The sequence below is a fragment of the Triticum aestivum genome, chromosome 6A (assembly GCF_018294505.1).
Source record: "Triticum aestivum cultivar Chinese Spring chromosome 6A, IWGSC CS RefSeq v2.1, whole genome shotgun sequence".
Lineage (NCBI taxonomy): Eukaryota > Viridiplantae > Streptophyta > Magnoliopsida > Poales > Poaceae > Triticum > Triticum aestivum.
This window is the reverse complement of record NC_057809.1, coordinates 41,937,909-41,962,498: the sequence shown is the minus strand read 5'-3', so window position 1 is coordinate 41,962,498 and position 24,590 is coordinate 41,937,909. Positions and strand designations below refer to the sequence as shown.

Below are 24,590 nucleotides of genomic sequence, written 5' to 3'. Positions count from 1 at the left end.
TTACAAATGAATGAACTGTTCTGCCTCCGAACTCCCGACAGAAGAAATTAAGCGAACCTCATACAATGTTTGTATCAAACTAACACATGCATTTCGCAAGCATTGTGTGTGGGGAGACCATCAAGCTATACAGTCACGGAGTCAAGCACATAAGCTCTCTATGAACTTCAAATGATTTCAATTCCAAAGCTTGTTCTGCAGTTCGGTAGACTATTAAGTTTGAAACTATCAGAATAATGCGTCCACTAAATTGTCAGAAAAGCCAACAGGCTCAGCTTCAATATCATGCTGGTAAAGATGCAGTTATCTCGAGCTGGCTCTCCGATTCTAAAAAAAGAATGGCATCTGTGTGCGAGGATCAGGCCAAGAGACCTGAGCTCCGGCTCTGAATTGAACGATGAATACACAATTGGCCAGCATGAATTCCTTCTGCAGAGATAAAAAAACGAATCAGATGTGCATGCACGTGCGACAAAAAACGATGCAAGAAAATAGGGTTTGTTATGAGCATTTCAATGAAATTGATAAGCATGCATCAACTCAAATTCCGGAAACACGCTCGTCCAAGTTCATCGCTGTCTTGGAAAGCAAAAGGGTGTAAAATTATCACTGACTACCTTTTGGTGTCAGCAGATTCCTCTCAAGTTCTTGTACTCCTCAAAGCTAAGAAATTTATCCTTCACTTTGAGCCAGTCAGCTGGTTTCTGCATGAAGATTGCTATGTATCCTTCTCTGTCGGCCTACAAATGAAAAGGAAAAACCATGTACTGGTCAGAATATGGTAACGATTGTCGCAGAAGTCAAGGAAGGAGTGGAAATTTGAGGGATTGGGTGGGTGAAGCATTTGGGTTAAATCATTGCGGGAGAGTAGGCCTTTTGCATCTTACGTTCTAAATCAAATTTCTCCTTAACTAATGAAATATTCAAGCAAACAAATGTGCACAATCAAAATGTTGTTTGAATCCACAGACTCTCTTGTCTCTTCACAGGCAAGGTTTCATCAGGCACTTCTGGACAAAACATGAAATACTTCAACAGAGGTAATGGAATAATATATATTACAAAAGTGCAAGCTTATCCATGTTAAACTGATTTTTTTACTAGAAACATGTTAAACTGAAATTCGACAAGATATTCCTCTCGAGGTTGCACTCATGTTTCGGTGCTATTCAGTACTCACTTGGGAACAACACCGACAGTGAGTTTACAAACAAAAACTAACTTAAACATCTCTCCGATACGCATGGATCATAAAGGCTGGACCAGAAAACTATCTTCAGTAAGAGACAATCGGTAGCGGTACCAACCAACTAGAAAAATATAGGTGGTTCAATTTATGCATGTAGGCGTCACCATTGCTACGATATGCCACCGACAACGACAAGCCACACTAATAGCAAAGCATCAAAAGTGTCCTTCTGATAGAGGTACTTACAGAGGTATTAAGCAGATCGGGTTGTTTCATCAATCTATCATTAATCTCCAAAAGCTGCCCTTTCACGCAACACCTATGGAAATTGGACGTAGACAACACTTCAGTGTAAGAATACAATGACGTCAGGCATAATCAATTGCGAGACCTAGCGGACCAACCTCACCACAAAAGTTTTATCCTTTGTGCAGACTTTACATAATGCTGAATTTTCTTGCAAATGTTGTGCATTCTGTAATAGGAAGCAGACATCAAATGATTCTGCTAATTAATCAATTAAACAGAGAACACACGTCAACTCAAATTACCCTTTTGCGTTTCCCTGTGACTTTTATCTCACTGCGATCTGTCTTCCCAACATTGAAGTCAATAGCAGTTATCCCCCCTTCCTCTTTCAGTGCAACATGGGCTGGAGCTAAACCAACCACGCACAACCTAAAGTTTAAGGAACATAAGAAACCAAAGAGAATAAATTTCCTTCCTAATCACCAATGTCATGTCGCTAAGCAAAAAAAAGAAGTATTGGCATGTGTCGACTAGAGTTGCATTAAAAATAAGTAAGCGACATTAAACAACGCATCTGTCCGAAGGCAAAGATCACTACATTGATATTATCTGTGCATACATTGAGCAACTTTTTTTCCACTGCCTAGAAATAACCCAGCTTCAGATAGAACTAGTGAATATGCAAAATTCACCGGAAGACCATTTATTGTCGCTAATCATGAGAAAGCCAATTTTGACCTGTTTAAGTTCTCAATAAAATAAAAATAAAATAAGCCTACCCGTTTGGATGTCGGTACACAAACTGGTCATGTCCTGGGTTGAGATAATCTGCCAAGAAAACGAGAAGAGATGGGTTAGACGACTGAAAGTAAGAGTTCACGATTTAAGTTTAACCATTTTGGTTACATTTGACAATAGGCCATTGCAATAATTTGTTAACCAAAATTACAGCACCACAGTGCAGAGTTGCACACACATAGACACAAAATACGTTCCAATTTTCTTTAGATATTTTTCAAGAAAGAAAAAAAGGCATTATTCAGGTGGGGATGGATAAATTCTTTGATTAAAAAATTTAGTAGCTGATACTCTCACAACAACTTTGTAAACCATGTAACCAGTTCAACATATGCACAAACAATCAATTCTAAGCACTACAGAAAGATTAGAGCTTCCGGCGCCAAAGAAAGGAAGCAAGCTCCACTTGAGAAGTGAGAATCTAATACTCCTTCCACTCCAGAAATCAAACGCTGCCAATAGAACAGAGCTCTAAGCTCAGAATCTTCCATGTACATCATTTACAGGAGCAGCAAAGCTGGAGTCTTTCTTTTTACCGGCGACGAAGTAGCGCGCGAAGTTGGCCTCGACGGCGGAGGGCGGGGCCGCCGGGAGGCTCCCGGCGTCGGGCGCGATGAGGGCCCGCGTCTCCTCGTCGAACGAGGCGGCGTCCCGCGGCGCGTGCCCGTCAACCTGGGGCGCGCATGCCGCCGCGTCTTCTCCCGCCATCCAAGCTTCTAGCTGCTGGCTCCTCCGTCCGGCGGCCGCTGCGTGGAGGTGGGGGAGATGGCGTCCGGTGGCGGGCGGCGGCGCGGTTTGTGCGAGCGTGGGAAGATGCTGGAGTGGGACTAGCGTGGTGGGCTTGGGTTTGTGCTTGGGGGTCTCCGTGCCAGCGACTCGTGGGCTGGGCTGTTCGCGTGGGCCGGGCCTCAAGGGTCGCGTTGAGAGAGGCCCGGTTTGTCCCTGGCGCTGGCCAGCGTGGAGCCACCGGGGACCGTAAGCAGAGCTGAGCTGAGCTGAAGCTGGAGGGCATCCACCTCCAGCAATGGAGGAACAAGATTGATTGGTTCTGACCAACTGACAATGAGATCATCGGTAAGAAAAGCAACCTTTTATTTTGCATGCATCAGCATGATGATACATCAGTGTTCCACTTACACCACACACACAAAAGTATGATGAAACAACATGAAAAACTCATGTGATCCTGTGATGACTCGAACAAATAAGAAAAAAATGGACTCCTGTGGTGACAGCAAATTGCATGCTTGCTATGCTCTTGTCTATTACCCCGTCCCAAATTAGTTGTGTCAATTTAAGACAACTAATTCGGGACGGAGGGCGTATATTTGAATATATGAGATCCTTTTGGCTACTGATGACTTGATAAGTTTGCCAGCTCCTCCTTTGTCAGTGCCGACGGGGCGACTTCAATCTGCTCCACCACGAAACCAGCCTCCTGGCACGCCGTCTTCAGGAGCTCCACCTGCGCATCACCGTCTGGGCAGAGGGCCACCACCGCGCCCCCACTGCCCGTGAACTTCGACGCGGCGCCGACGCTCCTCGCTACCTCAACCATCTTTATGTTCAACTCACCGAGCGCGTCGTCTCCAAACATTTTCCTGCGACCAATTGTGCACGACTAGTTAACTGGAATAGCTTCTACTGCTGCACAGATAAATTTCATACACACGTCGGCTAAATTCTGTTCTCTAAGCCTCGTCGGCATCGGTCTCACCTCCGCAGATCAAAGTTCCTGTTCATAAGCCTCGCGAGCTCGGCATAATTCTTCTGCAACAACGCATTGTGGCCATCATACGCGAGATGCGCGACTTCTTTCATGGATGATATTACGAACTCGTCGCCGTCGAGCCACCTTTGCCTGACGCTGCTGTGGACCTAATCAGTCAGACAAGGTTCAAATGCAGAAATCAGCAAGACTGTTCAAGCAAGAAAAAACGATGTGATTTAAACTCAGCTTGAACAAACCTTGCCCGAGTCACTCGGGTTCTCGGCGTAGATGAGATACAGAGGGGGGAGCAGATCAACGTCCAGCGGCGTGTACACTCCATGACCCAGCTTATCCATATGCTCCTGGCTAAAATCCTGAGAAGCAAAACACAAAATCAAAAGATTCAGCAAAACAGAGCAACAGGTGAAGGTGAACATGGTTGCATATATATGGCTGCCACGCATTATACCATGTAGACAAGGCCGCCGTAGACCTGCGCGACGCGGTCCTGGAGCCCGGCGACGATGCCGAGCTCCTTCTCGGCGTTGAGGATGAGGCTGGGCCGGACCTCGACCCCGATCCTGTCCCTGACGCCGTAGAAATCCAGGAGGCAGCTCAGCGCGGCGCAGACGATGGCGCTGGAGCCGGAGAGCCCGGCCTGTTGGCAGCAGAGGAGACAACAAACCAACTCTCAACGGCCAGCGTTGGAAAAGCGTAAATCTTTGGGGGATCTGAGGGAGGGAGGGTGTGGGGGACCTCCCCGGCATGACGAAAGTACGGACGGATCTGAGGGAGGATGGGGGTGGGACCTGGCGGGGAATGTTGGTGTCGTACGAGAGGGCGAAGTTCTTGTCCTCCAGGGCGATCCCGCTGTGCTTGCAGTGGTCGTGGAAGACCCTGCAGATCGCCAGCAGCAGCCGCACGCCGCCGTAGTAGCCGCCGCCGTCCAGGCGCTCCACCTGCAGAAGGATCGGTTGGAATTTATAGAGAGATTGGTCGATCTGGAAAAACTGACGCCGATTAATCTGGAAGAACAGAGATTGGCGCTTACGAGGGCGTGGAGGGAGGGGAAGGCGACGAGGTCGTGGCGCGGGTGGGGCTGGACGAGGAGGTCGTCGGAGGCGCGGAGGCGGACGGTGGCCCAGAGCCCCGCGACGGCGAAGGAGACGGCGCGGCCGCCGTACACGTCGCTCGGGTTGCCGAGGAGGCCCACGCGCGCGTACGCCCTGCGCTCCATCTCCATCTCCTTCTCCATCACCACCACCATCACGGACGCCTATCGCCGCCGCCGATGATCCGGCCGGTGGGATGGCGGGGGGTGGACTGATTGATAATGGCCGGATAACAGCGTCAGCTAAGCAATGGAGGGCCCAGTCGTGGTCACTCGTTTCCGTTTTGGACACAGGCGTTGTTGCTCTCGTCAGCTAATTAATATCCAGGGGTTGGGTTGGGCTAACCGGATAACGGCGTCAGCTAAAGCAAGGCGTCAGGTTGAGGTTGAGGTTGGTCAGGCTGGTCACAATGGGCAAGAACATAAGCTAGTAACTTACACATTTTCCTAGACTATGTTACTACCTCCATAGTGGGTAGGAACATCTATGTAGTGTCATGCAAAGATGTATTTATTAGGTTATAGACTCATTGTTTCTTGGAGTGTGTGATGTTCCGGTAACTTAGCTACTACCTCCGTCCCGGTGTATAAGTCATTCGCGTAGTTCTAGGTCGATAATTTAACTATCTAAATATGTATTATATGTGACAAAAAATATATATTTAAAAACTACATCCGTGTGGAAATCTAGTGGTATAGTTTTCATGACATATAACACATATTTAATTCCTTAAATTGATGACCTAGAACTACGCGAATGACTTATACACCCGGACGGAGGGAGTAGTTACCACAAGCACCTCTCTCTTCATTAAATATGTGCCACGTAAGCAAAGTTGTATTGGAGTGTGTGATGTTACTTCTAAGTTCCTCCCCATTGTGACCAGTCTTAGAAATCAGGTGACAACCAAACAGACATGACTTATAAGGTAGGAATGTGTGGTCAGGTGACTTATAAGTCAGGTGACAACCAAACAGACATGACTTATAAGTCACTGTTTTTAAGTCACCTGACTTATAAGTCAGGTGACTTATTGAAACCAAACGTGCTCTAATCTCTCCGTCCCTCTCAATTATACACTCCCTTCCTAAGTACTCTTTTCATTTCAAATTACTCGTCGTGGTTTTAGCTCAAAACAGTTTTAGTATAAAGTTGAGAGTATGACAATAGCGTATTTTATTTTTACATGTGATTTTATGCTGCGTATGTGCCGGCATGACATGTGGGTCATAGCTAGCTGCATGTTTAACCAGTCCTTGCCGATGTGTACAGGGGCAGAATCCTTTGGTCACGGCGTGCATGTACTAGAAAATAAAACTACTCCGAGCTGAACGTACGTTTAAGTTCTCTAAACTTGGCTCTGGTATTCGGTTTTTTCTTTTTTTGAGTTATTCTAGACTTTTCAAGTTCAACGATGTTTATTTAGTGGAAGGAGATCTTTTCGTCGACTACTAAGCGGCTATGGTGACTTTCGTCAATCTCAAGATGTTATGTCGGTTCAGTATCTCAAAGGTGTTCATACAGATATGATGTGTGTACGTATGCTCATACGGATAAGTGTATGTGAGTATCTGTGGTTGTATTGTGTTTAAAATAAATAGAATATGCAATTAACTGATTATTTACTGCTCCTTTTCCCAGAATCGCAAGTGACATTTCACGGTGATCGCCATGTTCAATTTTGACTATGATTTTCGCATGTACTACATCTACAAACAAGTACATAGAGGGAAAAATATTTTACAACACAAAATACCTCTGCAGAAGTACATATTGTCATTCGAAGTTGTACATTGAAGACCGCGAAACTTTGAGTATGCCTTGCATAGAGGGAGGGAGTTTTGTGCTGCAAGGGCAGGACGGAGGGGGTGGGGCGGGGGCGACGAGGTCGTGGTGCGGTGGGGTTGGACAAGGAACTCAGCGGAGGGACACATTGCCATATCCAGAGGAACCCTGGATTACTCCGTTGGAAATATCTATGCTTTCTCGATTTGTCGTATCTCTACCGTTGGCAGTGTCACTCTAGGAATTATGGTCTCTCTCTTTTTCTTGTCAGGTCGAGATCATGGAGAGTCAGCATCACAAATAGGGGTGGAGGCCCAGCTCCATTTTTATTCAAATTAAACAAAAAGAGTGACAACGTAAGTTTTTTTAGTACAGTGACAATGTAAGGTACCCCGCAAAAAAAAACCTATAAGGTTAAGGTGTTCAGCTATCATGTGGGTATACAATTTCAGCCAAACAGTAAGATACAGTGCACTCAGCCAGCCAAACATAGACAAAAATATCAATGCAAAGCTGGAAGAATCTGTGTACATATAATTTTACCTAAATGGCCTTTAATAGCGATTAATTAAATCTTAGGCACTTTCAAAACTTACCACAAGCGGTCGCGCGCAGTTCTTTCCTCTCTTTTTTCACCTTTGTGCACAAACACTGCCGAGAAAAACCATCTCGCAAGGACGACACTACTGTAAATGGTAAAATATGAAGAAAGAAGTAAAGTATCATCGAAAGCATCCTAAAAGTGACCATACCCAAAATCCAACACGCTACAGACCATGTCGGCAACGATGAGACACCACAACGACCATCTAATGTTAAACCAAATAAATTGCACATGCATGAAAATCAATTGGAGCGCGAATGGAGCTATGCCATCAATTTGTCGCAATGACTATTTCTTTTTCATTCTTTTTGAAACACAGGACAAACGCAGATGCCCACATACATACACATACTGAGCTGAAACAATATCTTGAGACTGATGAACTCATTAAGGACGCCTTCGTAGTCGACGGGAACGTCTTCTCTCACTAAATGAACATCGCCTGAATGATTAGAATAAATTTAGAAAAAATACGAGCATTAGTGCCAAGTTTAGGACTTAACTCTAATAGGCTGGTTGCACCACGAGAACCACAGTTCGTGAGGTAGCCAATGGTGATCCTATTTAGCGCATAGGTCAGGAAATGACGAGGTATCGCAAACCCCCACCATTTTATGCTATGTTTTTCCTTTCTGTTTTTTCCATTTTCGTTCTTTCTTTTCTTTCTAGATTTAGATTTTTTTCTTCTTTTCCATTAATTTTTTGGTCCGGATTTTTTGTTCCAAAATTCGAAAAATTTCTAAATTAATTGTTTAATATTATCAAACTTTAAAAAAGGGTGAAAATATCTGAATTCGTAAGAAAAATTGAAATTTATGAACATTTTAGAATCCATGAACGCTTTTTGAATATAGGGAAATATTTTCGTAATTGGTAAATATTTTTTGAAGTCTATACATTTTTTAAAAAATTCATGATTTTTTTGAATTCATGAATATGTTTCCCAATTTAGGGATAATTTTTAATTTAACAGGCGGTTTTTGAATCGATGAACCTTTTTTTGAACTTTGTGAACAATTATTGAGTTCGTGAAATCAATGTTTTAAACCCATGAGCATATTCGAATTTTGCAAACTTTTTCGAATTTATCAACATTTATTGGAAATCTTGATTTAAAAAGAAATGCTATAGTAGCGATATTTAGGTAAAACCGACTTCAAACAAGTCTAGTTTCTTCAAGAAACTAAAAACTAATTTCATGCCAGGAAAAAAATAACCTAGTAAGTGAGCTGGCCTAATAGCATGCACCAACGTCTGCGTTTGCTCCCTGTCCAATGCGGTATTGTACTGCTCCCTCTGTCCGAAAAAACTTGTCCCAAACTTGTCCATCAAATAGATGTATCTAGCACTAACTTGGTGCTAGATACATACATTTGCGGGACAAGCTTTTCGGGACGGAGGGAGTACAAAATACAGATTGCCGGCTATGTGCCGCCCGAAGCATGGCCCGCAACTAGCCTAGTGGTCAAGCCCAGTTACGACATGGTTTTCTCATGCTTTCGTCATGCATTTTATATATATATATATTTTCAAAGTAAAAAACATATATATATATATATATATATATATATATATATATCATGAAAGTAAATATAGTAAATGTAGTGTAAAATGACCACGCGTCTTTTAGAAAATGTGTCTAACATCCAAATAAAGTATGAACATCTTAAAAATGTGCATGGACATTTGGGAAAATGTTATATGATCTAAACAAACTCTTTGTGTAATTCCAAAAGAAAAAAATTGTACCATTAAAAAGATGTACACTACATTTAGAAAAATGTTCATACATTACAAACCAAATGTGTCTGATATTTTTAAGAAATTGCTTCTACAATGTGAAAAAAATGTAAAAATAGTTTCAAAAAACCTTTCATATCATGCAAAAATTGTTTGGATCTATATTTGAAAAAAATGTGTACCACCTATTAAGAAAAATGTGAAATCATGTATTTAATTTTTTTAATATATATTATAAAGATTTTACATATATAAAAAATATACAATATGTATGAAAAAAGACATTAAAACATATGTTTTTGCAAAAATGCAGACAGAATGTACAACGGTTATGAAACATGTTTCAACGTGTATTCAAAAAATGTTCAAAATAATTATTCAGACCTATTAATCATGTATTTAAAAATGTTAAACTTGTTTAAGAAAATGATTAGATGTATATGGAAAATTACAATATGTATGAAAAAAGGCATGAAAAACAATATTATAAAATATAATAATCATGTATTTGAGATATGTGAAACGTGTATAAAAAATGTTTTGTATACAAAAAAGTATAATTTGGATGGAAAAGTTTAATATATGTTGAACAAAAAAATGAAAATAAAATAAAAACCCAGTAAAAACCGAAGAAAAAACAAACAAAACCTAAGATACCTGAAGAGAAAAATGATAAAGAACAAGAAAAATGAAAACGGGAAACCCCGAGCAGAACTGTAATACAAACACTGGAAGAACAAAACAAAATACGAAAATCGGGGTGCTCATAGCGCTCGCAGGTCACGACCTAGTCGTTCGCATGTCCGCTCGTTTCGGTCACTCGCTACACTCGTTCAATTCTCTCAGTCGCAAGCTCCCTTGTGTTTTGTTTTCCCACTTGAAAGGACCCATGTCTCGGTCGCTCGCTTGCTCGCTAAAGTACTCTCTTTTTTTTTGCGGGTGACTAAAGTACTCTCTTTTAAGTAGTAGTACTCCCTCTGTAAACTAATATAATAACGTTTAGATCACTACTTTAGTATTTTAAATGCTTTTATATTAGTTTACGGAGGGAGTACTTGCTAATGTTTGCGAGATTGTGCAAAAAAAAACTGCTAGTTCAAGCGATTGGCTATGTTATTCTTGTCAATTTTAAAAAGTTTATGAGTTTAAAAAATGTTCTTGGGATTATAAAATAATCATGAATTTACAAAAATGTTCATGAATGTGAAAAATGTCAGTGAATTTGCAAAATGTTCACAAATTAGAAAAATCTTTGTGGATCTAAAAAATGTTTATGTTCTTTACAAAATGGTAAAGAATTTTATAAAAATATTTATGAATGTAATAATGTTTTCACTCCTTTGACTGCAACCTGTAAGTTGTTCTTTCACCTGCACCAGGCCACGAGCTCTTGGTCTTTGTCCAGGACAAAGATATCACAATGGTGGAATAAGAAAGTGTACGCTGGCGATCGAAACAAAGGAAAGATCAAGGCGAAGATGATACCTGGGGTCAAATAAGATGGCCTATTTAATAAATGTTCATGAAAAAACATTCGAAAAATGAAAATATGTTTGTGGATTTAAAAAGAAAAACCATTGTTAATTTTAAAATGGTCAGTTATTTAAAAACTGCTCGCTAATTTTTAAAAAATGTGAATATGAAACAAATGTTAACATGTTATTTTTAGAAAGTGAAAAGAGGAAAAATAACCAAGTAATGAAAACAAAATAAAGAAAGGGGTAAAATGGAATAAAACCGGCAAAAAACACAGAGAGAGAAAACCAAGAAAAGCCAAGCAAAAAAATGATGAAACTAGAAGTTTCCCAAAGTTGAAAACCCCCACCTACAATGCATTCTCTACATGGGCCGGCCTGTTATGCTCTAGTGTGTGAACTGTCTACCACTAAGGCACTATTTGAGGACTTAATTTGCTAAAAAAATTGAGGACTTAATCACCGAATAGGATTACCGCGCAACATTATTTCATTTCCCCATTGCCACTTCATACCATAAAGCTCAACCGTTTTCCCTCCGATGAGCACTTGCGGTACCGACCACTGCTTCGACTATGTTCCATCTCCGGTAGCGTGGGCTCCTTCCCTGCAGATTCTACTTCCATTTTTTGACTGTGGTGCATTGTCATCTACTCGTTCTCCATCGACCACAGCTCGATCCAAATGCAACTTTTACTCTCCACGGGCATCGATGCTAACCCCTCTACTAGCTGAGGCAGTTTGCTTTATTTTGCAAAGATAAAAAAAAATCAAGCTTGGTGTCAGCGGCACACACCACTTCTGCAGTTGGGTTGGACAGTGGGCCACAAATCTCGGCCTCGGCCTGCTCAAGAGATAGGGCTGCCACTACAAATACGAGAGATTGCCTGGAGGCTATTCTAAAAAGAAAAGATTGCTTGGAGGCTGCCTTGGAATGGAAAGGCGGCTCCCGCCAAGAACCTGGCTTGATTACTCTGTTCATTGTCTTCTTCTCTCTTCTGCCTTGTAATTCAAGGCTTGTAGCCAGAACAATGGTGATTGAGTAAATATACTCCCTCCGTTCCCAAATATTTGTCTTTCTAGACATTTCAAATGGACACAACATACGGATGTATGTAGACATATTTTAGAGTATAGATTCACTCATTTTATTTCGTATGTAGTCACTTGTTGAAATCTCTAGAAAGACAAGTATTTAGGAACGGAGGGAGTAGTATACTGGGATCTTAACACTTGTTTACGGAAGCTTGCCATTTCCCTCGGTTGTTGTACCCTGGCGAAGTGATCGCCAGCCTAAGAACATTAGACTGCCGATCAGCACTAGCATGTACTCCCTTCGTTCATAAATATAAGTCTTTTTAAAGATTTCATTACATACTACATACAAATGTATATAGACATATTTTAGAATGTAGATTCATTTATTTTGCTCTGTATGTACTTCGTAGTGGAATCTTTAAAAAGACTTATATTTAAAAACGGTGGGAGTAGTTGGTATGTTAATGGATAGGATGGCAAATTTTATCAAAATGGCATGGCACAAAGGAGATATATTCCCTCCGTTTCAAATTACTTGTCGCAGGTATGGATTACTTACTCCGTTTCAAATTACTTGTCGCAGGTATGGATTACTTCCTCCGTTTCAAATTACTTGTCGCAGGTATGGATGTACATCCATACCTGGGCAAGTAATTTGGAACTGAGGGAGTACATGCTAGAATTCAAGATTGTTGACTTATCATCCATAAAGATGACCATCTTCGATTATTGCCTAAAGAACCTGCAAACACTTCCGAACAGTGACAAAACAGAACTCCAAACAAAGCGCTTAGCTCCCCTGTGTCCTACAAGTGCACATGGTTAGTTATATGTATTCACAAATTGAGAGTACTGAATCCATGAGGAATTGAGTAATGCCTGCAAAATGTTTGTTGATCGTCGATCCGAAGCAACATAGTAGTGTAACTTATAACAAAGGAATAATCAAACTACACCAACTAAAGTCTCTATCTCTACTACTCTCTCCGTCCATCCCCTTTTATCCATTTTGATGGCAAGTATTTCTGGACGGAGGGCCTAAAAGAAACGTAAGGTTCCCTCCCCCTCTTACGTTGACCCCTTTCGTCCCCCTCCCCCTCCCCGCATCGCTCCTCCCACCCTAGGTTGTCGTTCCTGGTTTTCTTTTCCCCGGTTTTTTCTCAAACCAATTTTGGTGCGTCAAGAATGGAAATCCGTAACCCGGCCCACTCCCCAGTCGCATTCCCGTAAGGGTTTCCATGCCTCCAGAGAGGCGGCGGCGACCGCTAACACTTTCTCCAAGGCGTCGGCCATGGTGCTCCCCTGCGGCAGGCTCGAGGTAATCAAATTACACTGTAAAAATCCATTAAAATTACATTGGAATTGAATGGGTAAATTACACTGAAAAGTACACTGTAAATACAATCAAATAACACTGCAGAAATCTCACTCAAATCACACTGGAATTACACTGTAATTACAATTGAAATTGCACTGGAAAATAGCGCTGGAAAAAATGGGTAAAAATCACAGTGGAATTACACTGTAGTTACACTGGAAATAGCACTTGAATTAAATACACTCGAATTACACTGTAATTACAATTGAAATTGCACTGGAAATAGCACTGGAAAAAATGGATAAAAATTACACTGGAACTACACTGGAAATAGCACTGACACTGGAATTACACTGTACTTACAATTGAAATTGCACCGGAATTAATGGGTAAAAATTACACTGGAATTACACAGTAAAACTGACATAAAGTTACAGTGACATTCTGGGAAAATTACACTGTAATTACAATAAAAAAATCACCCCTAGAAGCAAAAATACAACACTGTCTATGACAACACTGAAAGTGACTGACCAAACAATTGACAACACTGAAAAGGAGCACAAGGAGCCAAATTTCATTGGAATATATAAAGAGCTAGAGCAGGAACATTAACAACTAGCATAAGGGCATGATCAGGAAGCATCAGGGAGCATGGCAGCATGAACAGGAACATGAGCTCGGCATCTACAAGTACACCTACGGCATCCCGCTCATCTACCAGTACACCTACGGCATCCGCACCAACATGAACACGATTCCCGCTCAACTACATGAACATGAGCAGGTACAAGAGCACCTATAGATCGGCCTCTCACCTATAGAAACATGAGCACCTACACGAACATCTACAGAAAATCCACACGCTGCATCTAAACAGACAAAAAGGGGAACAAAACAACCACAAGCCGCCCTCCCACCTACAGAAAATCCGCACAAAACAACCACAAGCCGCCCTCTCACCTACAGAAAATCCGCACGCTCCAACTACACAGACAAAAGGGGAACCACAACAATCAAAAACCCTACCAATCACACCTACCAACGGCTGCACCAGATGGGCGAGAGGTCGGCATGAACTGACCTAGATCTGGAACGAACAAGAGCAGAGCAGCACAAGCGCGCGACGGAGAGAGAGAGAGAGAGAGAGAGAGAGAGAGAGAGAGAGAGAGAGAGAGAGAGAGAGAGAGAGAGAGAGAGAGAGAGGAACAACCAACTGCGACAACCGGGGAGCGAAGAGGAAGGGGAGAGAAATCAAGCTCCGGCGGGGGAAGGTCGCCAAATCGCCATGGATGGGGAGAAATCGCCTCCTGCTCTGCCGCTCGAGCTCCGCCTCTGCCTTATCGAAACAGAGAGGACAAAATGAAAGAGGAGGTAACGGAGAAGGCACACAGCCCGAAATTCAAACAGAACAAAAATCAGACCGGCCGGGCATGGCGGTAACGGGCACAAAAAAAACCGCACAAGACAGAAAAAACCGGACCCGATAAGAATAACCAGCGTGAATCTCTGCGCAAGAACGGACGGACAACAAATTGAACATAAACAAATTGAAAAACAGTCAGCTGTAAAATAGCAAATCCGTATTTGTAACACCTGACTCAAGGTCGATGGAGATTTTGACTCTCATACTGATGGTGGTGGTCCGATCAAAGTATTGAGACCTATAGCGGTTGCACTTGCTGTTACCGATTTAGAATTCGTGCAAGCACTATAAATTACACCTGGGCATTCTTTAGGGAGAAAAGGTAACATCTTTTTGATACTGTAATATGTAGGGGGTGGGGGACCTTACTGCTACCCTACATGTCATTATCTTTGTTGTCCATATATAAAAGTTATAAATCTCTCAGGTGAGGTAGGAAGGAAGAAAGATAAGCAACCCTGCATGTCATTATCTTTGTTGTTCATAGATAAAAGTTATAAATCTCTCAAGTTAGGTAGGAAGAAAGATAAGCAGGAACCTAACTATTAAATCACTAATTTGTAGCGATTGTTCCAATTTTTAGTCAAATATGTGTTTCTTGCTCATCGCTGTCCGTAGCATATTAAGTGTGAGCTAACTTGATGTGAATTCAACAAGCAATCAAAGAAAAAGGTTGGAAAACAAAATTGCCAATCTTGGGAAAGCCTTGAAGTATCTAACAAACATATGGACCGGTGATCATTTTCACTGCCCTATATCCTACAATCACTTGCCGAGTCAACCATTCGTAGGCATCTCATGCGGGAGATATGTCGGTCGAGCACCGAGCATGGTGTTGTGTTAAGATGTAGGCGGCTAGTTGGCAATTGTCAAAGAAATGTGATAGTCCGCTGCATAAGTTAGGTATTACCACCACATATATATATATGGGTCTGTAGCCACAGGGGCGGATCTAGACTGAAAATGACCAGGTGTCCTAGCATATGATCAGTCATATTTTTCATCTACAGATGGGGTGTCACACACTATATTTTGCATGAAACTTACAAAGGAAACATCTTGCACCCGATGTCCTGTGCACCCGGGTAGCTCAACTTGGGTACGCCCATGTGTAGTCATGTCCCTTTGATAAACCGAGTCATTTAGTTGAATTTGATTTATTCTCTCTCTATAGCTTGTGGATCCTTATGGGTATGCGATTGAAATTTGCAGGCACATATTGTTAAGACAAACACAATATAATATGAAATATGACACAAGTACACGGTTACATGTTTGAAATTCACAGTTTGTGTAGGTGGGGTTACAATGGGGGATTCCAAGCCAGAATTCGATTAAATTAATTAAAAAATTGCTAATATGTCCAACAGCAACAAGAACAGGCTGAATATAGCGCAACCCAAAAATCGACTGGGATAGTAAAGGAAAAAAAAAGAAATCAATTCCCTCGGAATTATCACGAATTCACCCAAACAACAAACAATTTGATTTCACTGTTCTGTCCTCCAGTTAATTAGTTAAACTTGACACAAATTTGAACGAACAAACGAGGGAAAACAAATTACGAGCATGAAGGGAACTAATTACGTATATCAACTAATCCAGCCATGGACCTATAGTAGCTAGTAGTAATGTAGGGAATCAATCAATCCATGGCGAGGTAGTGCAGATGCTGGTGATGATATCCTCCCAGCACTTGGTGATGCAGCTGGTAGTGGTCCCCGGCCACCGCCGGCACCGCCTGCCCGTCCATGCCATCGAGCTTCGCGTTTGTCAGCGGCGGGGGAGGGACCGGGGACGACCACGCGCCGCTCCCGCCATACATCTCCCTCGTCACCTCCAGTAGCGAGTCCCTCACCCTGTCCGCGGGCACCGCCACCTCGTTGTCCTTCATCTACAAACGAACCAAATTAAGGCCACCGTGAGTCCCCATCAGCAGGCTGCAACAATGGCGATCGGCCGGCTAGAGCGGGACGTACGACGGCGCGGAAGACGTTGAGGACGAGCTTGTTATAGGAGGTGACGTTGACGCTGGTGATCTGAAGGCCGAGGGCGGCGATCTCGTCCATGATGCGGACGAAGCGCCCGGACTTGTGGGAGCAGAGCACCTGCAGGAAGAACTCCTTCCCCTCCACCTGCCGGACCTCCACCTGCGGCTCCATGTCCTGGTCCTCCGCCTCCTTCTCCTCCTCCTCGCCGGCCTCCTCCTTCCGGGCCCGCTTGCCGCCGGCGGACGGGAACGGATGCTGCTGCGGCGAGTCCTCGTCGTTGTCGAGGCCCGGCGGCGGGTGGTCGTCGAGGAGCACGTCGGGGGCCTTGCTGTCGCCGCCGGTGCCCCCCGGCGGGTTCGGGTCCTCCAGCTCGTCCTGCAGGTCCTTCACCTGCTTCTGCAGCCCCACGATGTAGTCGATCGCGTCCCCGAGGATCGACGCCCGGTCCATCTGCCGACATGGATCCACGCGCTCTCTTTGAGCTTTGAAATTCACAAGAATCATGCATGGCGGCGGCCATGGAAGGATGATAGTGAATTACCTTGGTGATGTTGGGGACGAGGGACCGGAGCGTGTAGAGGCGGTTGTTGAGCTTCTTGCGCCGCTTCCGCTCCGCGATGAGGTTCTTGCACTGCTGTCGCTTCCCGCCGCCGTCTTTGCCGGAGCCCCTCTGCGTCTCGCCGTCGACGTTGTCGTCGGGGTCCCCCAGCTGCATGTCGCTCCTCTCCGACCCCGAGTCCGCCCTCCCCACGCCCGAGCCGTGCAGCTGCTGGTGCTCCTGCGCCACCGTCGACGGCGGCTCGCTGCTCTCTGCCGCGTACTGCCACCCCACGCCGGCCGCGCCGTCCTCCAGCACTCCCGCCAGGAACGGCTCGCCGGAGCCGCTTCCCCCGGCGCCATCGAACAGGTTGAGGGACGCCGCCGCGTAGAGCCGCCCCGGGTCTGCCGCCGCCGCCGCCGCCGCGTCCCACGCGAACCCCTGCGCCTCCGTCTCCTGCCACCCCTGCCCACCGCCGCCGCACTGCGCCATGACCAGCTCCGCCATCTGCTGCTCCTCCGCCATCTGCATTAATGGCACCCCAGTCAGGTCAGGTCAGCCGTATATATACACCACGCACCATGGAAACGCGAAGGCTGTTGCGTACGGTGCACCGCCGTTGCCGCCGCCGTCGCGTCAGCTCACGCGAACCGCGTGCCCCCTAACTACTTCCAAACCTAACTGATATTTCCCATCACAGGCCACGCACGCACGCACGTACGTATCTTGAAGCGAAGAGCTCGACGATCCCGCCGGCGACGGGGACGAGGAGCCGCGTCTTCTCGCCGCCGCTGGAGGCAGCCTCGTAGCCCGTGAGTAGATCCGGACCCGGCGCCCCGCCGCTGCTCTGCCAGATCGGCTGGTTCGACAGCAGCGCCTGAGCGTGCATCCTGACCAACCAACAAAGTCAACAGTCAGAGATCCGGCCAAAAATTAATGGCGGTCGACATGACCGGCCGGCATCAAGGAGAAGTAGAAGGTAGTTTAATTACCCGATGGAGGAGGAGTCGAGAGGGATGGAGGAAGGGACGTCGGCGAGCGTGGCCACCTGCGCCTCGAACTCCGCGCTGCAGCAGAACCCCGTCATCTCCAAGAACCTGCCATGGATCATCATCATCAAGCTCTGGCTGCAAGAATCGCATGAACAATCGGACACACGCACACGCACACGCACACACGTACGTACCGCTGGTCAGGAGAGAGCCGCCAGTAGATGCAGTAGTCCCAGCCGTGGGCGCCGCCGACGAGCGGCCTGAGCGCAGCCTCCACGGTGCCCCCTCCTCCCCCTCCATGGCCATGAACAGCCTGGTGATAGTCTCCTCCTCCCACCATCGCTCAGCTCAGCGCCAGTGCGCAGTGGTCAGCTTGTCCTAGGATTGAGCAAGCGAGTGACATATCATAGACGCAAGGCTTTCTCTGCAGCTGTCGGGAATCAGGATAGGATTTGTTGATGTCACCGGTGGCACAGGGCTACGTACACACGATCGCAGGCAGCAAAGGTACATTACACAGTACTAGTATCATGCATGCATTATGATCATCAGCAAGCAAGCAGAGGATCAAAATCAAGTGTGAGCTAACAGAATTACATAAACCTAGCACGACTGCTGTTACATAAACTGGGGTCAGAAGAAAGCTACCTTTCAGAACGCTTCCCGGCGGTCGGCGGTCGACGGATCAGCCGAAAGCAATTCCTAACCGAAGAACCGCTTCAAGTGAAGGCTACAACAGGGGTGTTGCATCATCAGCAAAGTATGTATAGGGCCATGCATACACCTCTATGCCATTTTGGGGATGCAATGCAATTCAGAAATGCAACTACCTAATTATATTACTGGTGAGAACTGAAAACCTGACAATTAGCATGCATGAATGTGCTGTCGCTTTTATCCATCGCCGCACCGGTATCATCGCCGTGATCGGAGGCTGTTATGGGTAGGTGGGGTGCAAGAAGGGTGTGAGGGATTTCAAAACTTGATTTATCTTGACTCTACTAGTAAAGATGGCCAATGCAAATGCAAATGATGTGGCTCGCTCAATCGATTAATGGCAGTTAAGCAGGATGCAATTCTGATGAGAGGCTAAGCCCCCAGTTCTGCTATGGAAGGCAAGGCGTGGTGTCATGCATGGCCTCATGGGAATGCCACTTCCTCATGATCCAGCCAGGAAATGACGCAAATGGCATGCGGCTTAACCAAGAGGCAGCTAAGAGCAGGAGGGGCACGCACGTCATTTCGCCCAGGCGGCTAAGAGCAGGACGGGGTGACATCGGAGGCTGTTTGCATCGGCAAGAGCTGCTTCGCTGGTGAAGATATCTGCTGACCAAATGTGTTACTGTACCGTCCACGCATCACCCAGTTCGTCATGATCATTCACACACGATGTAAAAGGACACACACAACAGAGATTCTTACGGCAGAAAAGAAAAGGAAGCAGCAATAATGGATGGATGGATTTCAAAAGCAGAACTGTTTTGCAATTTCAGGCATGAAATGTGCCCCCCGCAGTATGAGTATGCTTGCTTTCTTTTAGAGCATCTACAACAGACGCGCAAAAACTGCTCCACGCACTAAAAACCGTTTTTTTGGGCGCGAAAACACTCTAGCAGATGCTGCAAAATAGTGCGCACTTAAAAAAGTTTAGAGCACGTGTTAAAAAGCACTATCATGCGCTGCAAATTTGGGGCGCTAGACCACGCGCGCTTCATAATTTGCACGGCGTCGTATATCAGCATTGCTGAGCATGGCTCTCGGCAAAGACATCGTCATATTATTCTTTTTAAAGATTTATCAAATAATTTAAAACTTTTACTGATAAATGTGACCAATGGGACCACATGTCAGGTAGTAATGTTTCTGTGACGTGTTGTAGCGACCAGACCTCAAATAGTCTGATCTCTGTGCTCCGGTGTCATCTCTGGATCAGTAATGCTGACACCACACAGTACTCGAAGGATTTATAGCAGAGTAGCAATCACACACTTATTACATTGAGTGTCTCAAAAGAGAACTTATTATAATAAATATGGCTTAAGGCCATCTAATAACAATAACAGCAGAAGGCTTGAAAGATAAGTGAGTCCATCAACTCCAACGGCATCACTGAGTATAGAACCACGACCTAAAAACTCCTTAATCGTCGTCTGAAAAGTCTGCAACATTAACGTTGCATTGCAGCCCGAAAACGGGTCAGCACATGGAATATGCTGGCAAGGTAACACATAGAGAGTAATGGAATGAAACAGCTATACTATATGCATATTTAGCTGGTGGAAAGCTCTATGGTTACAGTTTTGCATAAAACCAATTTTTCCCTACCTCAAAGAAATAAAATTTAATTACTATCATGGTAGTTGTTAAACATTGAGAATGGTTGACAGCACTCTCAATCCCAATTACGCATCATCATTAAACATAACCCAACAAAATTAATTTAGAGTAACACGCTGAGATTCACATGAAAATCCAAGTACTAGATACTCAAGATTTGTCCATAACCGGGGACACGGCGAACCATGATTAGTTTATTACACTCTGCAGAGGTTTGCGCACTTTTTCCCACAAGACTCGATCGCCTCCGTTTGGTTTCTCGCACTACATGGTGTTTGAGAAGACGGATGACCGAGACATAGTCTTTCAGAAGCGCTAGCACCTTACGATCAGGTAGACCGTACCACCTACATCCCCTACATATGCTAGCCTACCACTATAAGAGTTCGCACAACTTAGTCAACTATGCTATAGCCCATAATAGCTTGTGGCTGCACACGGAAGTTTCTAGTATGAATAGTCTCATGATCCCTTTGAGCCTGGGTGGCGGTCCAAAGAAAACAGGCAAGTCCTGGAATACCCAGGTGCCTCAATCCACCCAGATGTGTGTTTAAGTTGCCACCTTAGATAAACCATTTATTAACAATCTCACATCTGTCATGGATTTCACTCACCCAATCCACGTCTACTAGTATAGCATGTCATAATAAGCAAACGTAGAAGTAACTCCCAAAGGTTTGATAATAAACAGGTAATAGGTACTACCTCATCTACTTCCCATCCCACAATTTAATTAGATCCTAATCATGCAATGTGTGAGGATTAATCTAATGCAATAAAACTGGGTAGTAGAAAAGGTATGATCAAAGTGTTACTTGCCTTGCTGATGATCCGCGAAACCTAACGATTCGAAGTAACAGGCGGCGCACTCCGGGTATTCTATCGCAGACAAACAAACAAGCATACAATAAGTACTCATCTAATGCACAGGTAAAACTCATATAAGAGATCTAACCAGAAGATTAAACTTAAGAACTCCGGTTGGCAAAAAGAATCAAATCGAACGAAACAACGAAAGACGAACGGCGAAAGAAAACAACTTCGTTCTAGCAATCTGGATCTAGGCAAATTTTACAGTAACAAAAACTTGTTTAAGTTGGTTATTCGGATAGAGGGTTTCGAGACGAAACTCTAGGCGCTTGAATTGCCTGATTCTGATAAACGAGCGAAAAGTTAAACTAAAACGAAAATCGGATCAGGAATCGCGATCAGAAAAATCGCGGATTTAATCCGAGAAAAAGAAAAACGACGAACGCCGATATTTTTATCGGCACGGAAAACGAGGCGCGACGAACCTCGGGCGGTGGGATCGTCGTCGTCGGTGGCGGCGGCTCCGGCGGCGCGCACGGATCGAGGCGGGGCTGATGGGCTGGGGCGGCTCGGGGCAGCGCTATTTAAAGGCTGCCCCCGGACGGTGTCCCGCTCGGATACGGCCCGAAGTCGGTTCGTTTTTTTTAATTATTCCGCTCGGAAGAAAAATAAAAAGAAATACTAAACGGACTCCAAAAATTCCGAAATAAATTTTCACGGTCTTCTAAAATCAAGCCGCACAAGGTGAACATTTATTTGGGCCCTAAATGCAATTTTAAAAAATGTATATTTTTCCTAAATTCAAATAAAACACTGAAAAACTCTGAAATAAAATCTTATTTGATTTTTTATTAAATCCTCAATATTTCTTTATTTTGGGAAAGTCATTTTATTCCCTCTCTCATATTTTTGTAATAGAAATAATTGATGGTAAAATAAATAAAATCAAATGATCCTATTCTCAAAATTTGAGAGAACTCAAATATGAAAATAACGAAATCCCCAACTCTCTCCGTGGGTCATTGAGTTGCGTAGAATTTCTAGGATCAACCAAAATGCAAAATAAAATATGATATGCATGATGCTCTAATGTATAACATTCCAAATTGAAAATTTGGGATGTTACAAACCTACCCCCCTTAAGATAAATCTCGCCCTCGAGATTCGGGTTGGCTAGAAAATAGGTGAGAGTCGTCTTTGAGCAAATCTTCCTCTCGTTCCCAGGTGGCTTCATCCTCCGTGTGATGGCTCCACTGAACTTTGCAAAACTTAATAACTTTGCTGCGAGTAACTCGGCTGGCAAACTCGAGAATCTTGACTGGTTTCTCCTCGTAGGTCAAATCGTTATCCAACTGAATAGTTTCCAAAGGCACTGTGTCTCTCAACGGTATGTCAGCCATCTCCGCGTGACATTTCTTTAACTGAGAAACGTGGAACACATCATGTACTCCTGACAATCCTTCGGGCAATTCCAACTTGTAGGCCACTTCTCCCATACGCTCCAAAACTCGATATGGTCCTACAAATCGTGGTGCTAACTTCCCTTTAACTCCAAAACGCTTTGTTCCCCGAAGTGGAGATACTCGAAGATAAGCTCTGTCTCCGACTTCGTAAACCGTCTCCTTGCGTTTAGAATCTGCATAGCTCTTCTGTCTGGACTGGGCTACCTTGTGTAGGGGAACGCAGCAGAAAACAAAAATATCCGACCTACGCACCAGCCCAGGACCACTATGGAGACTGCATACATGGTTTGATCTTATTCGTTACCGACTCGTAGCGCAGCGGGAAGTAGAGTCGATGACGAACGGCGGTGCAGATCCCCGCAGCTAGGATTTACAACCTCCCAACCGCGAGGATGTATACCCTCATCTTATCCTCAGACAGCCCTCCGGGAGGCGGTCGAACAGCCCTCCGGACGGTGTCGCGGACAGCCCTCCGGGAGGACCTTCGGAACTCGAACGGTCACTCGGACAGCCCTTCGGGAGGACCTTCAAAACTCGGACGGTCACATGGACAGCCCTTAGGGAGGCACTCACGAACTAAGACTGAAACTACGATCTCTCTACAGAGTTGCACACATACGGTGTCATCTATCCGGCAGGGCTTCACCGTCCAGAACTAGTTCCTGCCGGAACCCAGACAGCCTTTCGGCTCTACGAAACTATTTCGCTGGGAGGGAGAGAAGAAGCCAGATCATTGCATGGCACTTGTATGAGAGCAAAGGGATGGATGTGGAGGGCTGCCCCTCCACCTCTATTTATAGGAAATCCCAAGGGGTAGGGTAATTTAACACAAAAACCCAAAATGCACATGAATGAAGTCCTTCCTCAAGGGCATAAGAGTGAAACCAAGGAACAAGAGGGTCCCCAAGGGGGGATACCCCATGTGGCCGGCCACACCCCCATGAGGGGCCCAAAAAATGGCTCCTATCCATCCATGTCATCCCCAAGATCTTTTGGAGCAAAGCCCCAAAAGGTGGCTTTCCATAAAGTAACCCAAAAAGCACTTTCACTATTCACGACGACATTTTTCAGCGTCCGTTCGAACTGAAAATATTTATGTGGGCTTTGAACATTTCCAATACCCACCATAATAATTTTCAACGCGTTCTGGAACAATTCCATTTTAGTGATTTTCATCTACGAAACGCATCTGAAGTGGTTCCGGCAGCTCCGGAACATTTCCGGTTTTTATCTCAGAAAATTCCAAAAAGCTTCCAGAATGATTCTGGCACCCTTCAAGAATTATCAGGCATTTGCCGAAACCAAATTGACTTAATGGTATATCCCGAAACAACTTTTCGGTATCATCGAAACTCATCCGATAACCTCTCTCTGCGGTACGATTCCGCTGTCCGAAACTTTTCCGGTGTCCGAAACTTTTCCGGTGATTTTCTCTCAGACTCTCTGTCTAGTATTCAACAGATAGATGACCCTTAAGAGTGTGACCCTATAGGTTCGGTGAAGTATAGACATGACCCGGAACCCCTTCCGATCAATGATCAACATCGGAGCCGTGGACACCCATATTGACCCCTATACCCACACGAATGAATATTCGAGTGAACCTCTAGTTGCCGTGTGCTATTCCTGTTGCTTCGCGATATGTTACAAAGACCCAAGGTGAAATATACTTGCATCCCCGTGGATCAACAACTTGTCCACTATGCTAGTTACCTCGTTACTGGTTTTGTTCTCTTTTCTCGTTTCCGTGTTCCGGCATCCCTGTGATCAAATCACACTGTGTCTGGCCAGACGATGATGGATACCGTAACACCGAGAGGGCCCAAGAATATCTCTCCATTGTCGGAGGAGCAAATCCCAATCTTGAGCTATCAAGTTACTTGACACACTTTTCCATGAACCTGTAAGCCGCCGTAATAGCCACCCATTTACGGATGACGTTTAACAAACCCCAAAGTTCATGAAGCAAGCATGAAGAAACTCGATACTCTCATGGTCTAAGGAATCATGCAAA

The 24,590-nt window shown here is 44.6% G+C and overlaps 2 protein-coding genes across 5 annotated transcripts; both read right to left on the bottom strand.

Annotated features, from left to right (window-relative positions):
• LOC123131908 (glucuronokinase 1) lies at window positions 1-5,357 on the bottom strand. Its single transcript, XM_044551619.1, has 12 exons — window positions 4,999-5,357; window positions 4,757-4,906; window positions 4,417-4,605; window positions 4,205-4,321; window positions 3,954-4,114; window positions 3,599-3,837; window positions 2,218-2,266; window positions 1,741-1,867; window positions 1,594-1,664; window positions 1,436-1,508; window positions 618-740; window positions 1-429 (listed from the first exon to the last, which is right to left on the bottom strand). The coding sequence occupies exons 1-11, from the start codon at window positions 5,212-5,214 to the stop codon at window positions 627-629; spliced, it is 1,506 nt and encodes a 501-aa protein (XP_044407554.1). The 5' UTR covers window positions 5,215-5,357; the 3' UTR covers window positions 1-429; window positions 618-626.
• A 10,551-nt stretch (window positions 5,358-15,908) lies between these two features.
• LOC123130208 (transcription factor TDR) lies at window positions 15,909-18,842 on the bottom strand. 4 transcript variants are annotated; one of them, XM_044550162.1, is made up of 8 exons: window positions 18,797-18,842; window positions 18,615-18,696; window positions 18,161-18,344; window positions 17,967-18,071; window positions 17,696-17,864; window positions 16,978-17,499; window positions 16,425-16,886; window positions 15,909-16,339 (listed from the first exon to the last, which is right to left on the bottom strand). In XM_044550162.1, exons 3-8 carry the CDS (start codon window positions 18,304-18,306, stop codon window positions 16,091-16,093), a joined length of 1,653 nt encoding a protein of 550 aa, XP_044406097.1. In that variant the 5' UTR covers window positions 18,307-18,344; window positions 18,615-18,696; window positions 18,797-18,842; the 3' UTR covers window positions 15,909-16,090. The 4 variants fall into 4 exon arrangements, with proteins under 4 accessions (XP_044406097.1, XP_044406095.1, XP_044406096.1 ...); XM_044550160.1 differs by having other exon boundaries at window positions 18,161-18,396; window positions 18,615-18,831; XM_044550161.1 differs by having other exon boundaries at window positions 18,161-18,488; window positions 18,615-18,820.
• Between the last annotated feature and the right edge of the window lie 5,748 nt (window positions 18,843-24,590).